Genomic DNA, 22,605 nt, shown 5'->3' with positions numbered 1-22,605 from the left:
CATCATTTAACCATAACCTCCCAAATTTAAGTGAATAATATGTAATTACAAACCATATAGCAATCGATCTTTCAAAAGAGCATCGATATAAAGGACAATGATGATAAAGGACAAACAAAATTCAAAATCACACATTCACCAGATAAAATAATTGCATAAATGTACATTGTCTTTGTTAAAAGTATGCAAATTCGTTTGGTTTAAAAATACCCAAAACATACAAACCTATACCTATAACAGACCAAATATAATCTCGAGTTTTGGGGTAATCAATTGACAATTACCAATCAGACACCTTAAAAATTGGTGATTTGACTGTCTTGGTGCAAAAGAAATTAATCATTAATGATAACGGATGCATATGGTATGTTGAATGTTAGTATGTGTTATCTTATCAGTAGAATTATACGTATTTTGAACGCTGACTATCCTGCATGCTGTAGGCAATTGGGGCAACAGAAGGTGAACACAAAATCAATGATATTTTATTAACTTCACAAAAATTTTTGTTCAATATATACCCCAAAAACAGTAATATAATACATGTACATTCATAAGTGTGTGGCATGTAAAAGCAGTGTTTAACTGAGAAGACGTTCAGATTTAAACGCCAAAATCTTTGTGAGAATAGTGCATCTCTTCAATGAATTTCTTTTAACATGTCTTTCTGGTATACTCTAATTTAGTGTATAAAATGGTTTGGAATTGGTATATAATCGTATACGTGTACTACGTATCTTATTTCATAGAGCACTAGAGTTGTATTTCGCCCATTTTCGCGAGAAAAGTAAAGTTACCTTTATTCATAGACTATTTTGTTAGGGTTATTCTATCATTGGATTTCGATTCATAACTAAAACCACACTAATAACCTTCATTTTATAGATTAAAGCAGATTTTACAAAATTGTCTTTCTTCGAGAACCGATTTTTACACAATCTAGGCGTATATTCTCCGGGTCAAACTATATCGGAGGAGAATGCACACATTCATAATATTTTAAATTAGCAAAGCGCACAGTATGCTTCCTAATCTTTTGTGGGACAATTCATCAAATTCAATTTAATCATATTATAACCATTACATAAGAATATATATAAAACACAAAGAATTAGGCCATCCTCATACATGTAGTTCTAGATGTAGATGTAAGTTGACATATATATTCTATGCATATGTGAATTTGGAATAGATTTCTTTTGATAAATATACATATAAACAATTTGCAATTTGGTTATCGTTGAAGAATGTTCATATTTATGAGTTCCAGTAATTTATAAGAGATTATGTTAGTATATAAAAAAAATATTGATGGGAAATAAATAAATTTTTAGATAATCTAATGAGTAAAACACGTGATAGAAGATTACATGAATAGAATAATTTATATAGTTAATGTTGAAATGCGATAAAAATTGAAATTGACACGGTCCGAAAATGTGTGAAGGCTGCATGTCGTCCTTAATGTAACATCACAAACAGGATTTATATGTGCAGTAGTGATTTTGCACATCTAACGCCATTGTTATTAACCATCATTAAAATTGTATCCGGTTGCGTGTGATCTACAGATAATACATGTACTAGTGTAAGTACACAGATATTTGCAGTGCATGTTTACATCTTTATAATGTTACATACGAAGAAAAGGCATGCTTGAAATGTTATTGTCAATTTTGCCAGGAGTTTGGGGGATCGTAAAATTCAGAAAGATTTAACTAAGGTATGATACATTTGCCTTCTATATACTCTATTCTTTCTTGTTGGTAGAATGAAATACAAAAATTAAACTAATATAAATTTTGAAAAATGTGTGCAATAAATATTTTGTTTTTTTCTAAACGTGAACAAATCGGCACTCATTCATCCACCTTTGACCTTATAAAATATAAATCTTTCTATATTGAAAACAGTGATAAAGGTTTGTCTCGTAATTAAGTGTAACAGTTTCATTAATAAGTTTATAATTGTATTGTTAACAAAACAAACAGTATAAAGTGCTTATATTTGTTAATAAAATCGGAATGATGGTTTTTATTTTGATTAACACATTATATATGTGATCACATTGCATACTTATTGTACTATTGTACTCCTTCCTATAAATCATACAAATAATCATTTAGCTAGGGATAAAATAACATTTGTTTGCAGGTAGGAGCATATACAGATATCTTTATTAGAACAGTTTGATATTTCAAAGAAACATGTTTTAAGATCCATGATCTGCTTGTCTAATTCAGATTATGAATCTCGAATTCTCGAATGAGCCTTCTGGGCTTTCGTACTTATTGAAATATCTTAGATATGCTATAGTGGAATAACACATCATCACAAAATGGCTATCCTCAGAATTTTATAAACGGCAACATGTAATTAACTCCATAGCTGAGTGGATAAGGTGTTGGGCTTGTAATCTGTGCATCCCGAGTTCGAATCTAGCAGGGGCTTTTGAATATAATAACTGAATTACTGCATTTCGCTTATTTGTTTATATCATTCACAATCAAACAAGTTACTGTTAATTTAGTTACTTTTTCAGGTGTGTTATTCCACCGTATTACGATCTTCTGGCTTACTTGAAATGCGAGACATTTCTTATACAAATATACCTTTGTACTACATGTGCATTATGTATGTATATTTTCTGCATTATTCATTGCCCAATTTACTAAAAAATATGAAACGTTAATCAAATTATTGAATAAAAATAATCGAATGAAAACTATATATCGAGTGTCTAAATGTGTCATTTTAACATGTAAACGGCAAGTGCAAATAAAAATAATGTGCATAAAACATGGTAAGAAAGTTTCTATTCAAGAATTGGTACCACCTGTCAAAACTCTCTATTTTGTTAATTTCATACGAAATTAATAAAATTTACATGACAAATTGTACAATTTAACATTACGGTCAGCATCGATATTCTCAGCAACAGAATTAGCAGTCAATTCCTGTTTACGCCATAAGTTACGACTACCCTTGGCTAGGTGTAGATTTTTGTCTTAACTTAAGGCGGGTGCAGAGTTACGCCTTTTAGTGAAAAGGACCTTAGTCTAAATATTTGACTTAAGCCCGGACTTACGACAGGCGTAAGGTTACGCCGGGCGTACGCCTTTTAGTGAAACGGGCCCCTGGTTTTTAAAATTTTATAATCAAAATGAATAAAACAAAAACTTTAAACTTTGGCATTTTCGTAGTGATTAAGTCGCGCAGTGACCTTTCTTTGATAGTTTAATAGGATTTCACCATTTAAGGTTAAATCCATTTATCAACGTGAACGGACAATATTTTTCCTTTTTTTATAAATTACGTAATTTGAGCTTTAATGACTTTGCGCGCGAAAATTAGTGAGAACAACATGAATTGCTGACGTCATTATAGTACGCATTTACATCATCAGTCAAAGCAGAAGATTTTAACGAAATGCCGAAGAGAAAAACACAGAGCAGCGAGAGCCAACCCTATCAACCTCGGAAACGAGCAGGGAAGCAACCGCCTCTCCTAGAGCCTCCTTCAGCCCCTTCGACTACTGATCATCCAGAAGTTCAGATGAATCTGGCACCTCAACTGCCCCTGTCCATCCCTGGTCCTTCATACACACTTGGTGCACAGGAAACTCCCCCTGTGGAGCCGCTACCTCCTCGCCAACTGCAAGACCTGGCAGAGCGGATATCCATCATCTTAAAAGACAGAGGGAGTCCTCAGTCGCAGGAAGAAGGTACATCTCAGTCTGGTTCTGAACTTTTGAATGCACGTGTAGCCAGTTACGATAATGAACTGGGACATAATGTACACAACAATGTCAAAATTAAAATTGCTAATGGGGAATATGTTAATTTGGCACTTTTGATTAACAAGAGAACCGAAACTGACCCAAATGATGATACAAAGTATTTCTCACTTCAAAATGGCAGCTTGGCTCTATCTGCTAAATCCAAATTAAGACTCATCACTGATATTCAGGTCTAGACGGATGCTTTCCTTGTTTATGCATCCATCTTTGCTTTGGCTCATCCCACAGAAACTTCAGGCCTGTTTAAATATATTCACACAATACGGCTTGGGGCAAATCGGGTCAATGGTTTGGGGTGGCGCGATTATGACATTCAATTAAGACTTAAGAAAGAGTGCAATCCTTCAATGTCATTTGCTATAGTGGATCAGGAGCTATGGCTGCTTTACATGTACAACAGCGCACCTTCCCCACAGCATTTGGTAAACCAACCCCAGCCTCTGAAATGCTATAATTTTAATTACAGGGGCGCATGTTCAAGGCAAAATTGTCTTTATAGCCATTTGTGTATATTATGCTCACAGCCCTACCCATACACAATGTGTAGAAACAATACTCGAAATTCCTTGAATTTTAGATCTGGAAACTTCTAATCAACCTGGCGTCTTCTGTCAACAGTCAAACGTGCCACAAACAGTAACAGAACCTCCCTTCCCTTGCATGCTAGACGTCAGCAACGTTGCTTGCACTCGCATTAAAGTCCCAGCATTATCCAAATATTTGGCAAAATACCCTAATAGGGAAAATGCACTCGAATTACTAGAGGGGTTTCAATTTGGTTTTAAATTATGTTATGAAGGTCCTAGACGGCCATACAACTGTAACAACCTTAAGTCTCTAAATTACTTACCACAGAAGCCATACAATTGGTTAACTAAGAAATAAATATGGGCAGGGTTGCTGGACCTTTCCCTTACTCCCCACTTCATAACCTTAGACTTTTCCTGATAGGTATGGTGCCAAAGAAGGATGGTACTTTCCGCCTAATTCATCATTTGTCTCACCCAGCTGGTGATAGTGTGAATGATTATATTGATCACAAGTATTGTTCAGTTAGATATACCCCATTTGAAGAAGCCCTTGAAATGTTAGAAAAGTTAGGTTCAGGTGCGTTAATGGCTCGTTTGGACGTCAAGAGTGCTTTTCGCTTACTTCCGGTTAATCCATCTGATTTTCAGCTACTGGGTTACAAGATTAATGATTACATTTATATTGACAAGTGTATGCCATTTGGGTGTTCAGAAAGCTGTGCTAAAGTTGAAAAGTTTGCTTCCTTTTTGGAATGGGTATTAAAAACTCTGTGTCAATCTTATAAGGAAGTGCACTACCTTGATGATTTTCTACTAGCAGGTCTTTCTGGGACTCAGGAATGCTATTATCTAGTGTCAAAATTTACCAGTCTTTGTGATGAATTAGGGGTTCCATTAACCCATGAAAAAACCTTGGGTCCTACAACAGAATTAGTGTTTTAAGGACTCGAAATCGATACAGTTGCAGAGACGGTTAGTATTCCCTAAGACAAATTGGGTCAATTACGTCATCAACTTAACTATTTTCTTTACCTTTAAAAGGTGACCCTTATTGAAATCCAATCACTAACTGGCCCACTTAATTTCTGCATTAGAGCTATTCCAGCAGGCCGAGCATTCGTAAGGCGCTTGTATGATGCCACAGCTGGGCTTAGCAAGCCTTATCACAAACGTAGAGTTTCTTTGGAGATGAAGCAAGATATACAAATGTGGATTGTGTTCCTGGAGTCATTTAATGGTATAAATTCTTATAAGCAGGCAGACTGGGCCAGTAACTTAAAATGTTTCATATTAAGTGTGATTTTGTAACACCTTTTCTGATGTTATATTTGTGGTATTTACAGGTTGTGTTGCTTTTGATCTTGCTGAGTAAATGTACTGTCTTCATCAATCCCATCGTCATGGCCGTTTTTCGTATCTTCTTCACCAAAGTCTGAGACGCCTCAAAGTGTGGATGCGGCTTTTAGGCTTACCAGTAGTATCATTGGACTTGGTTATAACTAATATGTGCTTATCTTGACAGTATGTAATTGTGAACATCTGTTCCCAGGGTTCCATTTTTGCATTTTTAGGGATGCCATACAAGGCTATATATTGATGCCTCGGCTCCCTCACTTTAATGGCCATGGCCCATTCAGCCAATAAAAAGAATTCAGTATGAACTAGCTATTTCTTCTTTTTTATTATTTATTGGGTATACTGGCACTCCCTTATTTTAACTTTCATCTTTGATTAAACGCAGATTACAATTTAATGTGTAGTTTTCATTTTTACCTTCAAACTGAGTTTATGCTGTCTAACAGTTTCTAGATCCAAACCTTCTGCTGCATAAACTGCATGTATTTAGTGTCAAACTATGGCTGCAGTTTCAACTGTCTTTGCTGTGTGTTTATTCGGAGGGGTCAATAGCCAGACACCGGTGCAAGTTAAGAGTCTGGTGGACAATCTTCTCTCTAACTACGACAAGCGAATTCGTCCGGTGGAGGACCAGACTCTCCCTGTGATTCTAGACGTGAGTTTTAGCTTAATCAGCATCATAGGGGTGGATGAAGTAAACGAAAAACTAGAGACGTCCGGTTATTTGACCATACAATGGACAGACTCCCTTCTCAGATGGGATCCGGCCAGTAATAACGGTATTTCCACGATATTTCTGCCTCAGGTTTGTTGAGCTCAATAACTTTTTTTTGTACTAAACATAACATTTTGTTATTTATAGATTAGTAGGCTTTATGTATCTTCGATGACACAAATTGCATATTTAACAGTTTATCTGTAAACATTAACATTACAAATTATAAGGATCCGTTTTATTAGGAAAATATCAAATAAATTGTAAAATATACCAGTTAGCAATTACAGTTTTAATTTTTTTTGATCTTATCAAATGGAAAATAATTAATTTTAGAACGACATTTGGAAACCAGATATAGTGCTGGGCAATGGATTCAAGAAATTTGAAGAATTTGGGGGCAGTTTTTACAATGTTGAAGTTCAAAGTTTTGGTGACGTTTTCTGGAAACCTTTCCAAGTCTTTGAAACACAATGTAGTATCGATACCACATACTTTCCTTACGAAAATATAGTTTGTGAGATTGTCTTCGTGGTTTGGAGTTACACAGTGTTCGAAGTTGAGATTTTCAAATCCGCGAATGGAATTAACCTGAACGAATACACAGAAAGTGGCGTCTGGGAAATCACACGAACCGATGTTAAAGTAAGCAAAGAGTCCTTTGAATCCAAGGTAACATTTTCAATTCACATCAAGAGGAAGCCCTTTTATTATGTAATCAACATTATCATTCCAATTCTTTTTCTGGGAATGCTAATCATTTTCGTTTTTGCTATACCCGTAGATGACGGAGAAAAGATAACCTATGCAATGACCGTGTTCCTATCTTACACTGTCTTTCTGACCATTATCAACACTCTGCTTCCAGTAAGCTCGGAAACAACACCTGTTCTTAGCATATACCTTCTTATGCAGATGACGATGGGCTTTCTTGTTTTGTTCATCACAGCTTTACAAATACGCTTGCATCACCGAGACACGTCAGTTCCAATATCTAAACCCTTTCGGTTTATGGTTCGCCTCATGCATTACTTTCACTGCCGCAAATCTTGTAAAAAGAGTAAAACAATATCCCCCGCGGAAAATAAGGACAGTGAATACAGAGATGACGTTCATTCTATAGGGGAAACTTCCCAAGAGGAGGAAATCAGACCTGAATGGAAGGATGTAACGTCCGCAATCGATTTCCTGGCATTTTGGAGTTTCTTTCTTCTTTATCTGTGTCTGACCGTGTATCTGTTTGCAACAATCATCAGAGGAAGCTGAGGGGGGAAAAGATGACAAAAGAAATTTTAATACTAAAATAACTTTTGGAATTAATATTTTCTCCACTTTATATCAATGAACTCTTTTGATCATTTGTAGTTTGTTTATTGATTGGGAGTGCAAATAATAGATAAAAATATGGATTGACATCTTATTTCTCAGTTGATATTTTAATCGATAGACAAATGAAACACATTATATTATGTTTTTACCGATACAACAATGGAAGGTCAACGAGCAACTGAATTGAAATGTTTACGGCCAAGAAATGCTACAAATATTTTTTCTTATTCGAAGGAAAATTGCAAGCTACAAACTAAACCATAGAGGTAAATTAAAGCAAATAAAAAAAAAAAATCCCAAAGAATTCTGGAAAATATTGAGTCCATACAAGAAGGCGCATCAAGTGAAAGTGGCACCTGACGATTTGTTCAGCTATTTTCAGGATATGTGTTTGCAAACCGAAAAGGATGCATATGTCACCGTGCAGGACACCAAAGAAATGGACCCGATCAAGACCGCCTTTCCAAAGCTAGACAAGCAATATCCAATCATGACAACATTATCGACGAGATGCTCAATGCAGAAGTTTTGACCCTTGAACCAGTGTTGAATGTGTTATTTAACGAGGCCGAGTACAGATCGAGTACGCACGCTTTCGCGCAGCGTCTCATTTGTATTGTGACGTCATCTTTTTGCTTGGTTGACGCCATGGCGTGATAGTTTCAACTGGATATATTCAGCGAAATTTGTTGAAAATAGTTCGTTTGATGCGTAAAATTGATATTATATTGTGGAATGAACATAAATGTCTCAAAGTATAAGCTATATTTGGGCTCGGGTCGAAAACGTGAAGAGGGTTCAGCAAGCCTAGCCCTCTGTCACGTTTTCTGAACCCGCCTAAATATAGCTAAATTCATATATTTTAAGACAGTTACCATGTATTTTATATTAATAACCCTTAATATGTGATGTAATATATTTATTTATTACTTAAATATTTCTGAATGTTTTTATAATACTATAAAGATCACAATTTCCGCCTTTGTCAAATAAAAAATAGCCATTATCTGACAAATCTTGGAAATTGGGCATACAAAAAAAAAACAACTTTGATAAGACCCCTGGAACAAACCAGGAGGTAAAAAGTTTTTGTTATTTGACCATTTGAGCATTTGAGCAATAACTTTAATATGTAGAACAGAAAAAGAAATCCCGAGGGCAGAAGTTTTCAAAATATGTAAAAATAAAAAAAATGTGCAAAATTGATACATTTCAATGAAAATCCCATAGGGTCTTATGTTCAAAATTAACAAACTTTGAGATGACCCCTTAAACAAACGGTGTGGTAAATGTTTTGGTAAAATTTTTTATCTTAAAATAATAATCATGGACAGAACATATTAGGCCCAGCCTCGTTAATTCCATATTTGATAGTGGTTATTATCCTTCAAATTGGAAATTGGGTATAATTGTGCAAATTTTCAAAAAAGATCACAAGATTCCACAGAACTAAAGGAACATAACCCTACTAAGCTGCCTGTAGAAGCTCTTATCACGTATCATTAACAACAGATTACAAAGATGATCAGAAGACAAAAGTGGTATAATATACACTTATTGGAATATTTCCAAAACATTAACATCAACACAACTTAGGTATGAGCCAGACGAGCTTTGCGGGCAGCTGGCCTTTAATGATAATACATCATCGAAATCATGTGTAATCAAAATGTAACATATAAATATAATTCCCCATGAATGACCGCCTAGGAAAAACCATAGATAAAATATTTGAAAAAAACCTATAGAAACCTTTAAACGAATCTGATGCCCATCTTCCGTGCTTTTTCCAACCTCGCTCGTTTACGTTGGAACGTGCTGCTGCTGTTGCACCTCCCGATTGCAAGGAATGAAGACCGAAATTGACATTTTCCATAATATTAATGGATCTAAGTTTTGCACTCTCTTGCTTGTGTGTAACTCAGTTTTGAATTTTTGTATATTAACTTTATACCCTCCTTGGATTAAAACACGGACTTAAACAAAAAATGATCAGAAAAAATGTCTATATTTCCTAGCGATAAATAACGTTGCAACCTTTTTACTGGACAAGCCAAACACCTGCTGAAATTAGTATTTCACTCCCTTGTCTATATTGATCGGTTTTGCTTTTGTTGAAGAAAATTTTGACCTATCCATCTAAGAATGTAATATCCGAACAACGAAGTGAACTTAGTTCTTCGTAGTGTAAAAAACCTGCAAAGGAAAGTAGAATCATGCACAAATCACGCACTTCCAACAAACTGGAACTATCTGCATAATCATCACACAATAAGTCGAGATCCTTAGTCGTGAAGACTTCTGTTTTGATAACTCTGGCTTTGTTGTTACGTTCGGAAGCTTCTACTATATTTTTAATGAATGTGTGTGCTGTTGGATCTTCATATCCTAAAATGGAATGAACTCACCTGATAGCGTACACAGCACTGGAAATAACGTGAAAAGAAAATATGATATCCAACAAATGTGTCAGATATAGAGCGTCATGCATTGAATTGGCCGGAATAGCTGATTTTCCTTTGTTCTTAATGAATTCTGACCACCTATTGAATGACGACATATATATTTTGCTTGTGTTTTCACAATATATTCACAGACTTTCTCTGCTAGAGCTGCATTGTTCGATGATGATGTGTCGATGCCAGCTAAAAATAAACTGTCTTGTACTCTCTGTTTAATGTTTAGCTCTGGAAAAAAAATTTTAAAAACTGAACAAGTTGCATTTAATATCTAAAATTCTAAGCACAATGCTGCCATGTCGAACATTTTGTGGCCCCCAAATATGCCGTTGCCCCTCTGCCTCTTTCGGTTATCTAAGAATTAAGATTTTTTTACACTATTAATGAAATAATCCCATTCTTCCCCTTTGCACAATAATGGCCAAAACGAAGCTGATTTCCACTGAGGAATAATAAGGGTACCCTTACCCTTTTATTGTCTTGCACACCAACCTTAGTGGTGGAACTAACCAGTTATTATCGTTACCCCAGAATTGCTTAAAAGCATTTATCCCACTTGTTTTTGGACACTACCATCTAGAGTTAAATTTGGTACATTTACTATTATAATCTGTAGCGAACCTATCACAAGTGTGTATGCCCCATCCTTCATCAATAATTTGAAAAATACTGTTTTTTATTCTCTAGTCGTCACTGTCAAAACACCTGCTAAGTATATCGGTTTGAATGTTTTGTGCCCTTGGCAACCACTGAATATCAAAAATGATGTGTAAATTCTGTAATTTTACAAAAATTGTAACATCAATTTCAACTAAATACGACTTTTTGCTACCGACTTCGAAAATTCTGCAAACATTTTAACTGTCGGTATACCATGTTACTTCTTTACCCTGAATACTTTCTCCTATAGTATTCAAACACCTGTGAATTGCTTCTAGTTCCCTCCAGGTGGAACTTTTCGTGGATTCCTCTCCTGTCCAGAGGCCTACTACCTCTGAGATCCCAGAGGTAGCTACATAAGCTCCAAAAACTGAATCTTCACAAAATATCTTGATAAAGATCTTGATAAAGACCTAGTTTTGAAACTGACACTATTTTTACTCTCTAAAAAATTCTCACTCATACATGCGTGTAAATCTTTGCTACAAACATTACAAATACTTTGAACGATACTATCTAAAGTGCCTAACTTATAGCCTGTCTCTTTGTCGTTGGTGGTGTTGGTGCAATTCTTTGCCCAATGTCCGCGAAAACCGCATTTGAAGCATGTCCCCGATTTTTTACTGCTGTCGAAGGACTTGGACTGGTTCTGCACGCTGCTTGCTCGCTCCGAGTATGGGTTGGTACGCCTGGCCGCCCTTGCTACTGTATCCTCTCCTCTTTTAATTTCTTTTCCGCCTTGATTTCAGCTTTAAAGATAGGTTTTTCGTCCTCCTCGTCTGACGCTAATTCATGCTGTGTATATTCTTGCACTGTTCGCCAACCTGTTTTGGAAGAGTCTGCTTATTCAATTAACTTTTCTCTCTGATGAATAAGCTCTATTACTGACGAAATACTGTTGAAGGCCATTTTTGGTTCTCTTCGCTTAGGCTGGTGTTGACTTCTATCATTTTTTCTCTTACGCTGTTGTTGAATTTGTACTGGGCTTCGATTCCCTTCCTCTTAAAAACAAACGTCTTGTCGTTTGCTGCCTGAATCCTGGACAATTGCTGTTCGTGTTGCTGTTTTTGTTGTTTTGATATCTTTTGCTCGAATGAAGACAGTTTGGAGTCCATTATTTCTGAAACTCTTTGTAAGAATTCGTCATTTGGTGCCACCATGCTGCCCGCAAAAAAGGATCTAAGCTTCATGCGCTGAGTGAAACTGGCTAGAATGACCTTTACTATTAACACCGACCCTTTTATACTGGCCTTCCAATGGCCCCGCCCTGTATCCCTACGCAATTCAATTCGAACACGTTATTATCATGGAACGTTTTCTTGCTATTCTACAGAACGCGTGAAAACTATATGATATCTGATGCACAATATGGGCTTAAGAAAGGTTGTAGTACTATTGGTGCATTATATTTTTTAAAAAGTATAGTTGACCTTGAAATTGAAGATTGCAGTAAGCTCTATTATACATTTGTAGATTTTTCGGAGAGCGTTTGACACGGTTGATAAAAATGTATGGTATTATAAAATGTTTAAGCTAGGTATTGAATGCTTTTTTGGGATTTCGTCGGTCCCGTTTTCTTGAATACTGCGTGTTAACACGGTATGAAAATTTCTCTGCACCATTTGTGTGTTAGAGAACCAACGACATCCAAAAAAGCATTCAGTGCTTATATTTATCTATATTCATACTGATGTCTAATTGTATGAAATATGTGTGTATTGTCGCTATAAAGCCATTACATACGCTCTCAGTCACAGATATGAAAAATACATAGAACAGCCATATTAACATGTTAATTAGTTTGCTTCCGCGACTAAAAATATAGTGCCAGAAACTTTGTAGAGTTTTTTTTTTAAAACAAACTAGGGGTGTTGCGGGGGGACATATTGTCACCTTTGCTTTTTTCTCTTTTCCTGGAAGACCTGGAAACAAACTTGCACAAGAACTGGTCAGCGGGCATTGAAATCGAACAAATAAAATTTTTTCTGCTTTTATTTGCAAACGATTTACCCATAATAAGTGAAACGTCTAATGATCTACAAAAACATTCAAACACGCATCATACATATTGTGTAAGATGGAGCCTTACAGTCAATATCAATAAAACTAAGGGGTGATTTTCCAAAAAGGTCGAACAGGAAAGGGATACGAATTCTGTTAAAACAACCAAAAACCTGGAAATTGTGGACAGTTTTCCATACCTTAGAACGGTTCTATCCACAAATGACCTTTTTAATAAACATGTGAAAATAACTGCAGAAAAAACACTACAATTATATAATACGCTTATGCACACAAGTTGCAAATTGTCTCTTGATTGTAAGACAGTAATCAAGCAATTTGACGTGGCCTGTTCCTCGAAAATGAACTACGGTGCAATACATAGTTTTATGTTTAAAACAATAATAAGACGCCACATTTTTAAGGGCTTTTTCACCATTTAAATCAAAGATACAAGACTAAAACGTATATTTATATTCAGAAATCAGAAATTGATGAATTGGAAAATGCATGGTCTCCTTGGAATGATTTTATTAATCATCTGGCAGTTTAGAACTAACATGTGTACAATAAGATCAATTCAATATTTCTTATGTTTTCGTTTTTTGTTTTGGTGTTTTTTTTTCTTTGGTTTGTTTGTTTGTTTGTTTTTTCATGGATTGCGGTGTTATTGCTTAGGCATAACTATCACAAGCAACTACCCCACTCTTTATTTTATATTACAATATTGGATGAAACTTTGAGTATGTGAGAAGTGAGACAGTGAATATTTCATAAAATGATTCAACCTTTGTTTACAAAAAAAAAAAAAAACAAAAAAAAACAAAAAAAACAAAAACAAAAAACAAAAATAAAACTACGGAGCGGAAGTGTAGGGACATACAAACGCGAAAGACCTTAAACGTGTTCATTTTAAATTCTGTAAAAAAACTGCTCGGGGTTAAAGCTTCTAGATGTACCCCTGCAGTATATTGTGAACTAGGAAGAATACAATTGTTATTAACTAGAACATTAAGGATAACTAGGTATTGGTTTAATGTTTGTAGCTCCCAAAATTGTCTTATAAATTCAATTGATGAACATGATCTGAAAACCATGTTATCAACCTTGATTGTTTTTGTCAAAAACACACTTTTGTGAAATTGTTTTTGTGATGTGTGGTATTACCCCGAGTCGGTCCATGGAAGAATGCTTTATCTATATTTTGAGCAAAGATAAATTTTGAGCAAAGACTGTCAGATTGTTTTCACCAAAATTTTCGGGTAAAAATTGAAAATGTTCACCTTTACGTTCATACATGTACAAATATCTAAACTTGTCTATGCACCATGCAGACTATATAAATAACATATTTTATGATAAGCACAGAAAAGCGTTAAATAGACTAAGATTATCATCACATCGTTTACGAATCAAATATGGTCGATATGATAAAAAAAAACTATGTGCGGTATTGTGCATTTTTTGCCCCCGAAATTAAAGTTTTATAACGAGCTTTAAAAATAAGGTGAAAGATAGTTAAAATCATATTGAAAATAAGGGTGTAAAAGGTTATCACGACAGTGACGTCAGAATGTAGAAATGACGTCTTAAAGATTGCCTTGTTTTGATAAACTGATGTTTTGTAGCAAAATGTAGGTGTTTTCCGATTGTTTTTCGACTGGGAAACATCGAGCGCAGGCTTGCTCAATTACCATTTTTTAGTATAATGTGTATAATTATCTGAAGAAAAACATATGTTAAAATCGTACTTGAGCAGACCTGCACTCTATATTTCCGAATGCAAAATGTAAAGCAAAAATGAGAATATTTTCATTTGTTTGCGAATTTGCGGGAATTCGGTCATTTGGATGACGTCATAGATACACAGCGAATGAGCAATGATGACTAAAATCAAAATTATAGTGATAGGCGTCCACCGTACAATGATTTTTGAAAATTTGAGTTCTATACGATACTATTTAATAATTAGTTAAAATTGGGGGCAGATATTTGACCATACCGCACATAGTCTTTTCCTATTAATGAAAGGAAATGTATATATTGTAATTCAAACGATGTCCAAGATGAATACCATTTTGTTTTGGTTTGTGATTTTAACACGGAGTTGAGGAAATTATATATTAAGAAATACCTCTATGTACGACCAAATATGGCAAAATGTATTGATTTACTTAATTCTGATTCTATATTAACGCTTTAAAAAAACTTAGAAAATATGTGAAAGAATGTTTCAATAAGAGGGATAACCTAACCATCAGACATAAAAAGCGTAAACTAAGTTTATAAAATTACTGCTTTGTTGGTCTATTGATATTTGTTCTCTCACTTTATATTTTGTATATTTATGTAACCTGCTTCCCACCTGTACTCACAATTATTGTAAATTACTGTAAAATTTATGCTATGGCACTGTATGTAAACGTGTACGCCAATTTACTACTACTACTATTAAAATATTAGAAAATTAAGCTACGTATATATAGATGTAACTATCGCCAGAGATCTCTGTACCGTTTGCAATTACAAGGATCTGTTTCATGGTATCCCGTTTATTGTCATAACTAAATCTTAACCTGAATCCAAATCGATTGGTTAAATTTCTAAGAATGCGTGTAAATGTTGTATTTTTGAATATTTACTATTTCTAACAAATATAGTTTTCACTTACAATTATATCTTTAAAATATATTGGATTGGTTACGTGGGAAACACGATAACGGCGTACAGCAGACCTTTCCGTCTTGATTCTTGTGACCTATTTATCCAATTGGGCAATTTGCTCCAGAAAAATCTTTATAAAAGAAAAAGAATAATATATTTCAAATTGATGACTAATGGTGACGACATCAAAGAATCTTGCCCTAATTGTAGTCAGGATAAAGGTCATCATTGCTTTGTTAGACTTAAATACCTCATCTCTCCCAATGGAAGTGTTTTTTAAGTAGACATGCAAGCCATGTCGAATATTATCTGCAATATACAAAACCATAAACCAGATGTTCACTTCAGTCAACGTCTTGCACTGCTTCAAACGCATCCCGTGTTGCTAATCCTGACTGAAATTGACCCTCGAACTTTCGAAATAAAACCCACAATAACATTTTTTTTCGCCCGTTTTTGCGAGAAAAGTAAAGTTACCTTTATTCATACATGTAGTCTAAACATAACTAAAACCACACTAAAAACTTTCATTATTTAGTTTAAAGCAGATTTTACAAAATATTCTTTCTTCGCGAACGGATTTTTACACAATCTAGGCGAATATACTCCGGGTCAATCTATATCGGGAGAGAATGCACACATTCAAAATATTTTTGATTAGCAAAGCGCACAGTATGCTACTTGTATTAATCACAAGTCTTATTCTTCATTTTTTGTGGGACAATTCATTAAAGTTAATTGCATCATAACATAACCATCATCAAAATTATCATAATAATGACTTCCAGTAATTTACAAAAGATTCTGTGAATATAATAAAAAAAATATTGATGGGAAATAAATAATTTTTTATAAATCCAATGTAAAACACGTGATAGAAGACTACATGAAAATAGAACATTTTTTATAATTAATGTTGAACTGCGATAAAATTGAAATTGACACGGTCAGAAAATGTATGAAGGCTTCATGTCGTCCTTAAATTAACATCACAAACAGGATTTATATGTGCAGTAGTGATTTTGCACATCTAACGCCATTGTTATTCATTCTCATCAAAATTTTATTCGGTTGCATGTGATGTACGGATAATACATGTAGTACATGTATAAGTACACATATATTTGCAGTGCATGTTTACATCTTTAGAATGTTACTTAGTACATACGAAGTAAAGGCATGCTTAAAATTCAGAAAGATTCAACTAAGATATGATACATTTGTCAATACATTTTATTCCTTCTTGTTGATAGAATGAAATATAACAATTAGATTTAAACGACACGTTTTGAAAGATACGTGCATAAAATATTCAAATTTTTTCCAAAGATAAAATTTGGCACTGTTAGCAAATCGCCACTCCATTATCTACCTTTGACCTTATAGAATATGTATCTTTCTCTATTGAAAACAGTGATAAAAGTTTGTCTCCTAATTAAGTATTTTTAGTAATACAATGTAAGTTTTTTTTATTGTAACAAAACAAACGATATGTAGTGCTTATCTATACTATCTTTACTACTATATCAAAATAATATACTCGAATTTTTGGGCTTCAATATCGAGAAATCGGAAGAGTACTATCATTTGTTTATACATTTTAAACATTCTTGGCACTTGAAGATTACCAATTTGTTTTCATTTTTTTCTCAGTCAAGCTTCGCTAGTTAATAGTCAACGAAAAATCCTTTTTAAAATCCGGAAATCATATGGATTTTCGGATTTTACAATTTTGCACATGCGCATTATATTCACGCTTAATCACGGGAGGCTCTTTAGTTTTTGTTTCCACAATATCACATTTGAATGGATAAACTCAAAACTGATATTGCAAATACGTGTAAATTTTCATTGAAAATTTGTCATATATATATTTAGTTCATCAAAGGAAATATGGGAAATAACTCTTACTCAGTGCATTTAATATGAAAAATCCCGATAGTTCCGAATGTCAACTCGAAGCGAGTGAAAAACCTTGCCGGAGAAAGTGTTGAATTCTTCATTAATATGAATTAAATTTTTAGATGAAAGATATTTACAGCTTCAAAATGGGTTATTATGAATAATTTGACCAGTCTGTTATTTTCAATGCAGCTTTATTAATTTTCTCCAAAATCGTTTCGGAGCGATTCTGCAATTTTTTGCTACATTACGGATATTGGAGGCATTTTAACTGTGGTATAGGCCTGTCCCGAGACACATTTAGATTATTCTAACTAAGCAGAATGTAGTGAAATTATTAGCATTATTGTAGGCTTAAAGCTTTATTATGTAAATTGCAACAATACGGTGTGTCGATGTATCTATTTCGTAAATTTTTGATATCATATACAATGTCAACATTTGTTGATGAAATTGGAATGATGATTTTAATTTTGATTAACACATTATATATGTGATAACTTAGCATACTAATAGTACTATTTGCTAAAAAATAAGATAAATACAAATAAAAATTAAGCTAGGGATAAAAAATTTGTAGATAAGAGCATGTAATAATAATCTTTATTTAAAACAGTTTGATGTTGCTAGGATTCAGGTTTTCAGATCCATGATATGATTGTCAAATTCAGATACTGAATCTCGAAATTCGTAGGAATTGGCATATCTTGGATATGTTGATTTCGATATTCTGGTTTTCCTCAATCTTTAAGATATGCTATTAAAAGCGCGGGAAACACAGGAGAAAACTGTTTCATGGTTTATTTCTTTTTGGAACCTCAAAACCTTACAATTGTAATTTTTTGGTCTTTTCCTCTAAGGAAGAGTTAAATCATATCCCCTACCTCTTGTTCATTTTCTTTTCCTCGTTTTACTCTATCATTTAGGGTAAGTTATTGCTAAATTCACAACATTTTGTTCTTCAAATGATAAACTCTGCACACTTTATTGCAAACTGAAACATAAATATTTAAATAAAATAATGTCTATAAAAATATGATATAATTACCCCTTCAAGATTCTAAAAATATTAAATGATATATAATAGGTATTCGTTTTGTACAAAATTTAAAATATACTGTTAAGAACTTTTTAAAAAGTTATTCTAACAATCGATATCAGATACGTTATTTTTAAAACTATTATAAAGTTTAAAACAACGCATAAAGAAGCATTTTAGTTATCGGTTGCTTTTAAACTCGACTGGTTTTTTAAATTCTACAATCTGATCAAAATGAATAAAAAAAACCTTTTAATATTGATATTTTAGTAGCGATTAAGTTGTGCAGTGACCTTTCTATGACAATTTAATTCTCGATCATACCTCTTTCCAATAATGACCACTACTTAATAGCTAGTACACAAACTTTTGACTTAGTTGTTCATTTCGTAATTTTCTTCTCTAATTGTCCTTGACGAATAATCACACATCCACCAGACTTCCCCCTTTCGCAGATTTCTATTTAATTTGTAGTTTCCATTTTTTAGCTTCAAACTGAGTTCATGCCGTCTTACAGTTTCTAGATCCAAACCTTTTGCTGCATAAACCATTTAGTGTCGAACTATGGCTGCAGTTTCAACTGTCTTTGCTGTGTGTTTATTCGGAGGGGTCAATAGCCAGTCACCGGTGCAAGTTAAGAGTCTTGTGGACAATCTTCTCTCTAACTACGACAAGCGAATTCGTCCGGTGGAGGACCAGACTCTCCCTGTGATTCTAGACGTTAGTTTTAGCCTAATCAGCATCATAGGGGTGGATGAAGTAAACGAAAAACTAGAGACGTCCGGTTATTTGACCATACAGTGGACAGACTCCCTTCTCAGATGGGATCCGGCCAGTAACAACGGTATTTCCACGATATTTCTGCCTCAGGTTTGTTGAGCTCAATAACTTTTTTTTACTAAACATAAAACTTTACTATTTACAAAGAAGTAGGCATTATGTACCATTGATGACACAAATTGCATATTTTAACAATTTATCTGTAACATGTACATTACAAACGATAAGAATCCGTTTTATTAGGAAAATATCAAATAATTTGTAAAATGCATGTGCACCACTTAGCAATTACAGTTTTTAATTATTTTGATCATATCTAATGGAAAATAATTAATTTTAGAACGACATTTGGAAACCAGATATAGTTCTGGGCAATGGATTCAAGAAATTTGAAGAATTTGGGGGCAGTTTTTACAATGTTGAAGTTGAAAGTTTTGGTAACGTTTTCTGGAAACCTTTCCAAGTCTTTGAAACACAATGTAGTATCGATACCACATACTATCCCTACGATAGAGAAGTTTGTGAGATTGTCTTCGTGGTTTGGAGTTACACGGTCATCGAAGTTGAGATTTTCAAATCCGCGAATGGGATTAACCTGAATGAATACACAGAAAGTGGCGTCTGGGAAATCACACGAACCGATGTTAAAGTAAGCAAAGAGTCCGTTGAATCCAAGGTAACATTTTCAATTCACATCAAGAGGAAGCCCTTTTATTATATATTCAACATCATGATTCCAATTCTTTTTCTGGGAATGCTCACCATTTTCGTTTTCGCTCTACCCGTAGATGCCGGAGAAAAGATGTCATATGCAATGACCGTGTTCCTATCTTTCGCTGTCTTTCTGACCATTATCAACACTCTGCTTCCAGTAAGCTCGGAAACAACACCTGTTCTTAGCATATATCTTCTTATGCAGATGACGATGAGCATTCTTGTTTTGTTCATCACAGCTTTACAAATACGCTTGCATCACCGAGACACGTCAGTTCCAATATCTAAACCCTTTCGGTTTATGGTTCGCCTCATGCATTACTTTCACTGCCGCAAATCTTGTAAAACGAGTAAAACAATATCCCCCGCGGAAAACAAGGACAGTGAATACAGAGATAACTTTGATTCAATGGGGGAAACCTCCCAAGAGGAGAAAAACAAACCCGAATGGAAGGATGTAACGTCAGCAATCGATTTCCTGGCATTTTGGAGTTTCTTTCTTCTTTATCTGTGTCTGACCGTGTATCTGTTTGCAACAATCATCAGAGGAAGCTGAGGGGGAAAAAGATTACAAAAGAAGTTTTAATACTAAAATAACTTTTGCAATTATTATTTTCTCCACTTTATATCAATGAACTCTTTTGATCATTTGTATTTTGTTTATTGATTGGGAGTGCTACTAATAGATAGAAATATGGATTAACATATTATTTCTCAGTTGATATTGTAATCATCATTTCTTCAAATGAAACATATTAATTTACTTATATGCTCAATGCTCACGTAATGTTTTTAAAGATCGATCCATAATCAAGTAAGAAATAAATGCTTCCTTCGTTTCAATGTTTAGTTAAAAAAAAACTGTAACATAATTTTTTGGGGAAGTTTTATAATAAGAATACAAGTATCCATGCATTTAGATTTTGAATTTACTGTTTGATACATACATGTACCTCAATCAATCGACCTATGCAAAGACACTTGTGTTAACTAGTAAGGTAATGCGTTTTAGAGATGTATTAAAGAGTCCCCAGTTTTTCAACAGTTGGCAATGTAATGTAATGTTTTGTAAGCATCATAACTAAAACTACTTTAATTGTATTTTTCAGTTTTTATTTGATTATCAAATAATTCTGAATTATACTGATAGATTTGGAAAAAGTCGAGTACCTAAAAATTTAAACTTTTAACCCCAACCTCTCTAGCGGTGGCGGCATGAAGACATCAAACAAAATTTGCTTCATGCAGGTTTTATCTTTGCAATTTTTTCGAGTAGCCTAAGTTTAAAAGGGTAATAACTTTACTTTCAAGGTAAACATTTATCTTTGAAATGAATAAGCTGGACAGAAACAACTATAATCAAAATGTCTACTTATCTTTAGTTTCCACATCATTTAACTTTAAATTCTTATATAGATTCAAGTGTATAATATGTAAGCATAAATTAGCCATCGATTTATCAAAAGAGCATTGTTATTAAAGACGACGATGACAAAGGACAAACAAGTAAAAGCCAAAATCACACATTTACTAAAAAGGTAATTGCATAAATCAACACCATGTTTGTAAAAAGTATGCAAATACGTTCAGTTTTTTAAAAAAACTATAAAAACCTATAATTTTTGCCTTTGGTTTTGGTCAAGAAAAGTAACGCTAGACTGAGCGTTCCTATCAATCATGAACAATACACACATCTCAAAACAAGACGTAAGGTCAAAAGTTTAACTTAAAGGACAGTTTAATTCTTAATTCTAAAATATTTATATTAGTTAAACTGCATGCTAACTGCATGTTAACTGTTAACTGTTAATGTTAATGTTAACTGCATGCAGTTGAACTGCATGTTTTTATTCATATGAGAATCTCCTCTAAAAGCAAGAGTGAAAATCGTTCTCTTAGTGAGTAGCGTTTTAGTCATAATATTATCATGTTCAAACCAGGGATGACGGTGATAATTATAAGCAATCAAAATTAATCACCATAAGAGTGTAATAAGAATCATGACACCATAAGAAATGTAGAATTGAACAAAATTAAAAAAAAAATCCTGATAATGCAGTATAAGTATCATAATCATATCTGTGAATTGTGAAGAATAATTTTCTTTTTAAAGCGCTATGCATAGCTCAGCGCTTTATTGTCGTTAGACTTCTACTTCCGGTGCAACCGCCCCTATGAGCAGAAGTTTACATCATTTAAACTGGTTAGGGAACCAGTTTCAGGAGTTTGTGCACATAATTGCACGGGCTAGTACAGGCTATTGTGAATTTATTGTACGGGGCTTACATACATCATTGCAGGGGCTGCCATGGTGTGAGGAGGAAATATATTGCGTATACAGAAGCTGAAATGTTATATACATATATCTTTTATACTAGTATACAAACAGAAGCTGGGTTAGCGCTTTTCAGTACTATCAGTACTTTGATTACGTATTACTTTTGACCTAAACATGTCATATTGATTCAATAAGGCTGAAAAAAGCACACTTTTTTTTATCGATAGGAGCACTACCATGTACAATTTTTATTAGATTTACATTAATGATATAGGATATTTCATTAAAAAAATTGTCTATGCTTGCTATCATGAGTTGTCCCTCTTTTAAGATTTTAGATTAATACTGCACTTACCTTGTTATGCACTATACCCTATAC

The 22,605-nt window shown here is 33.9% G+C and overlaps 1 protein-coding gene across 8 annotated transcripts; it reads left to right on the top strand.

Annotated features, from left to right (window-relative positions):
* The first annotated feature begins 1,615 nt into the window (after positions 1-1,615).
* LOC128179297 (acetylcholine receptor subunit alpha-like) lies at positions 1,616-22,591 on the top strand. 8 transcript variants are annotated; one of them, XM_052846690.1, is made up of 4 exons: positions 1,624-1,723; positions 6,132-6,490; positions 6,737-7,072; positions 7,185-7,296. In XM_052846690.1, the coding sequence occupies exons 2-4, from the start codon at positions 6,185-6,187 to the stop codon at positions 7,200-7,202; spliced, it is 660 nt and encodes a 219-aa protein (XP_052702650.1). In that variant the 5' UTR covers positions 1,624-1,723; positions 6,132-6,184; the 3' UTR covers positions 7,203-7,296. The 8 variants fall into 8 exon arrangements, with proteins under 8 accessions (XP_052702653.1, XP_052702650.1, XP_052702648.1 ...); XM_052846693.1 differs by lacking the exons at positions 6,132-6,490; positions 6,737-7,072; positions 7,185-7,296 and adding exons at positions 3,407-3,724; positions 5,673-5,985 and having other exon boundaries at positions 1,616-1,723; XM_052846688.1 differs by having other exon boundaries at positions 6,737-8,721.
* Positions 22,592-22,605: the final 14 nt, after the last annotated feature.

The sequence above is a fragment of the Crassostrea angulata genome, chromosome 4 (genome assembly GCF_025612915.1).
Source record: "Crassostrea angulata isolate pt1a10 chromosome 4, ASM2561291v2, whole genome shotgun sequence".
Taxonomy (NCBI): domain Eukaryota; kingdom Metazoa; phylum Mollusca; class Bivalvia; order Ostreida; family Ostreidae; genus Magallana; species Magallana angulata.
The sequence above is the reverse complement of the archived record's forward strand: the minus strand, read 5'-3'. Positions and strand labels throughout refer to the sequence as shown.

Bases quoted from the DNA above. Each gene is read 5' to 3' on its own strand.
- LOC128179297 (XM_052846686.1), top strand. From the start codon at position 19,019: ATGGCTGCAGTTTCAACTGTCTTTGCTGTGTGTTTATTCGGAGGGGTC. The intron at 19,325-19,574 runs GTTTGTTGAGCT...AATTAATTTTAG, and splicing joins CCACGATATTTCTGCCTCAG to AACGACATTTGGAAACCAGA.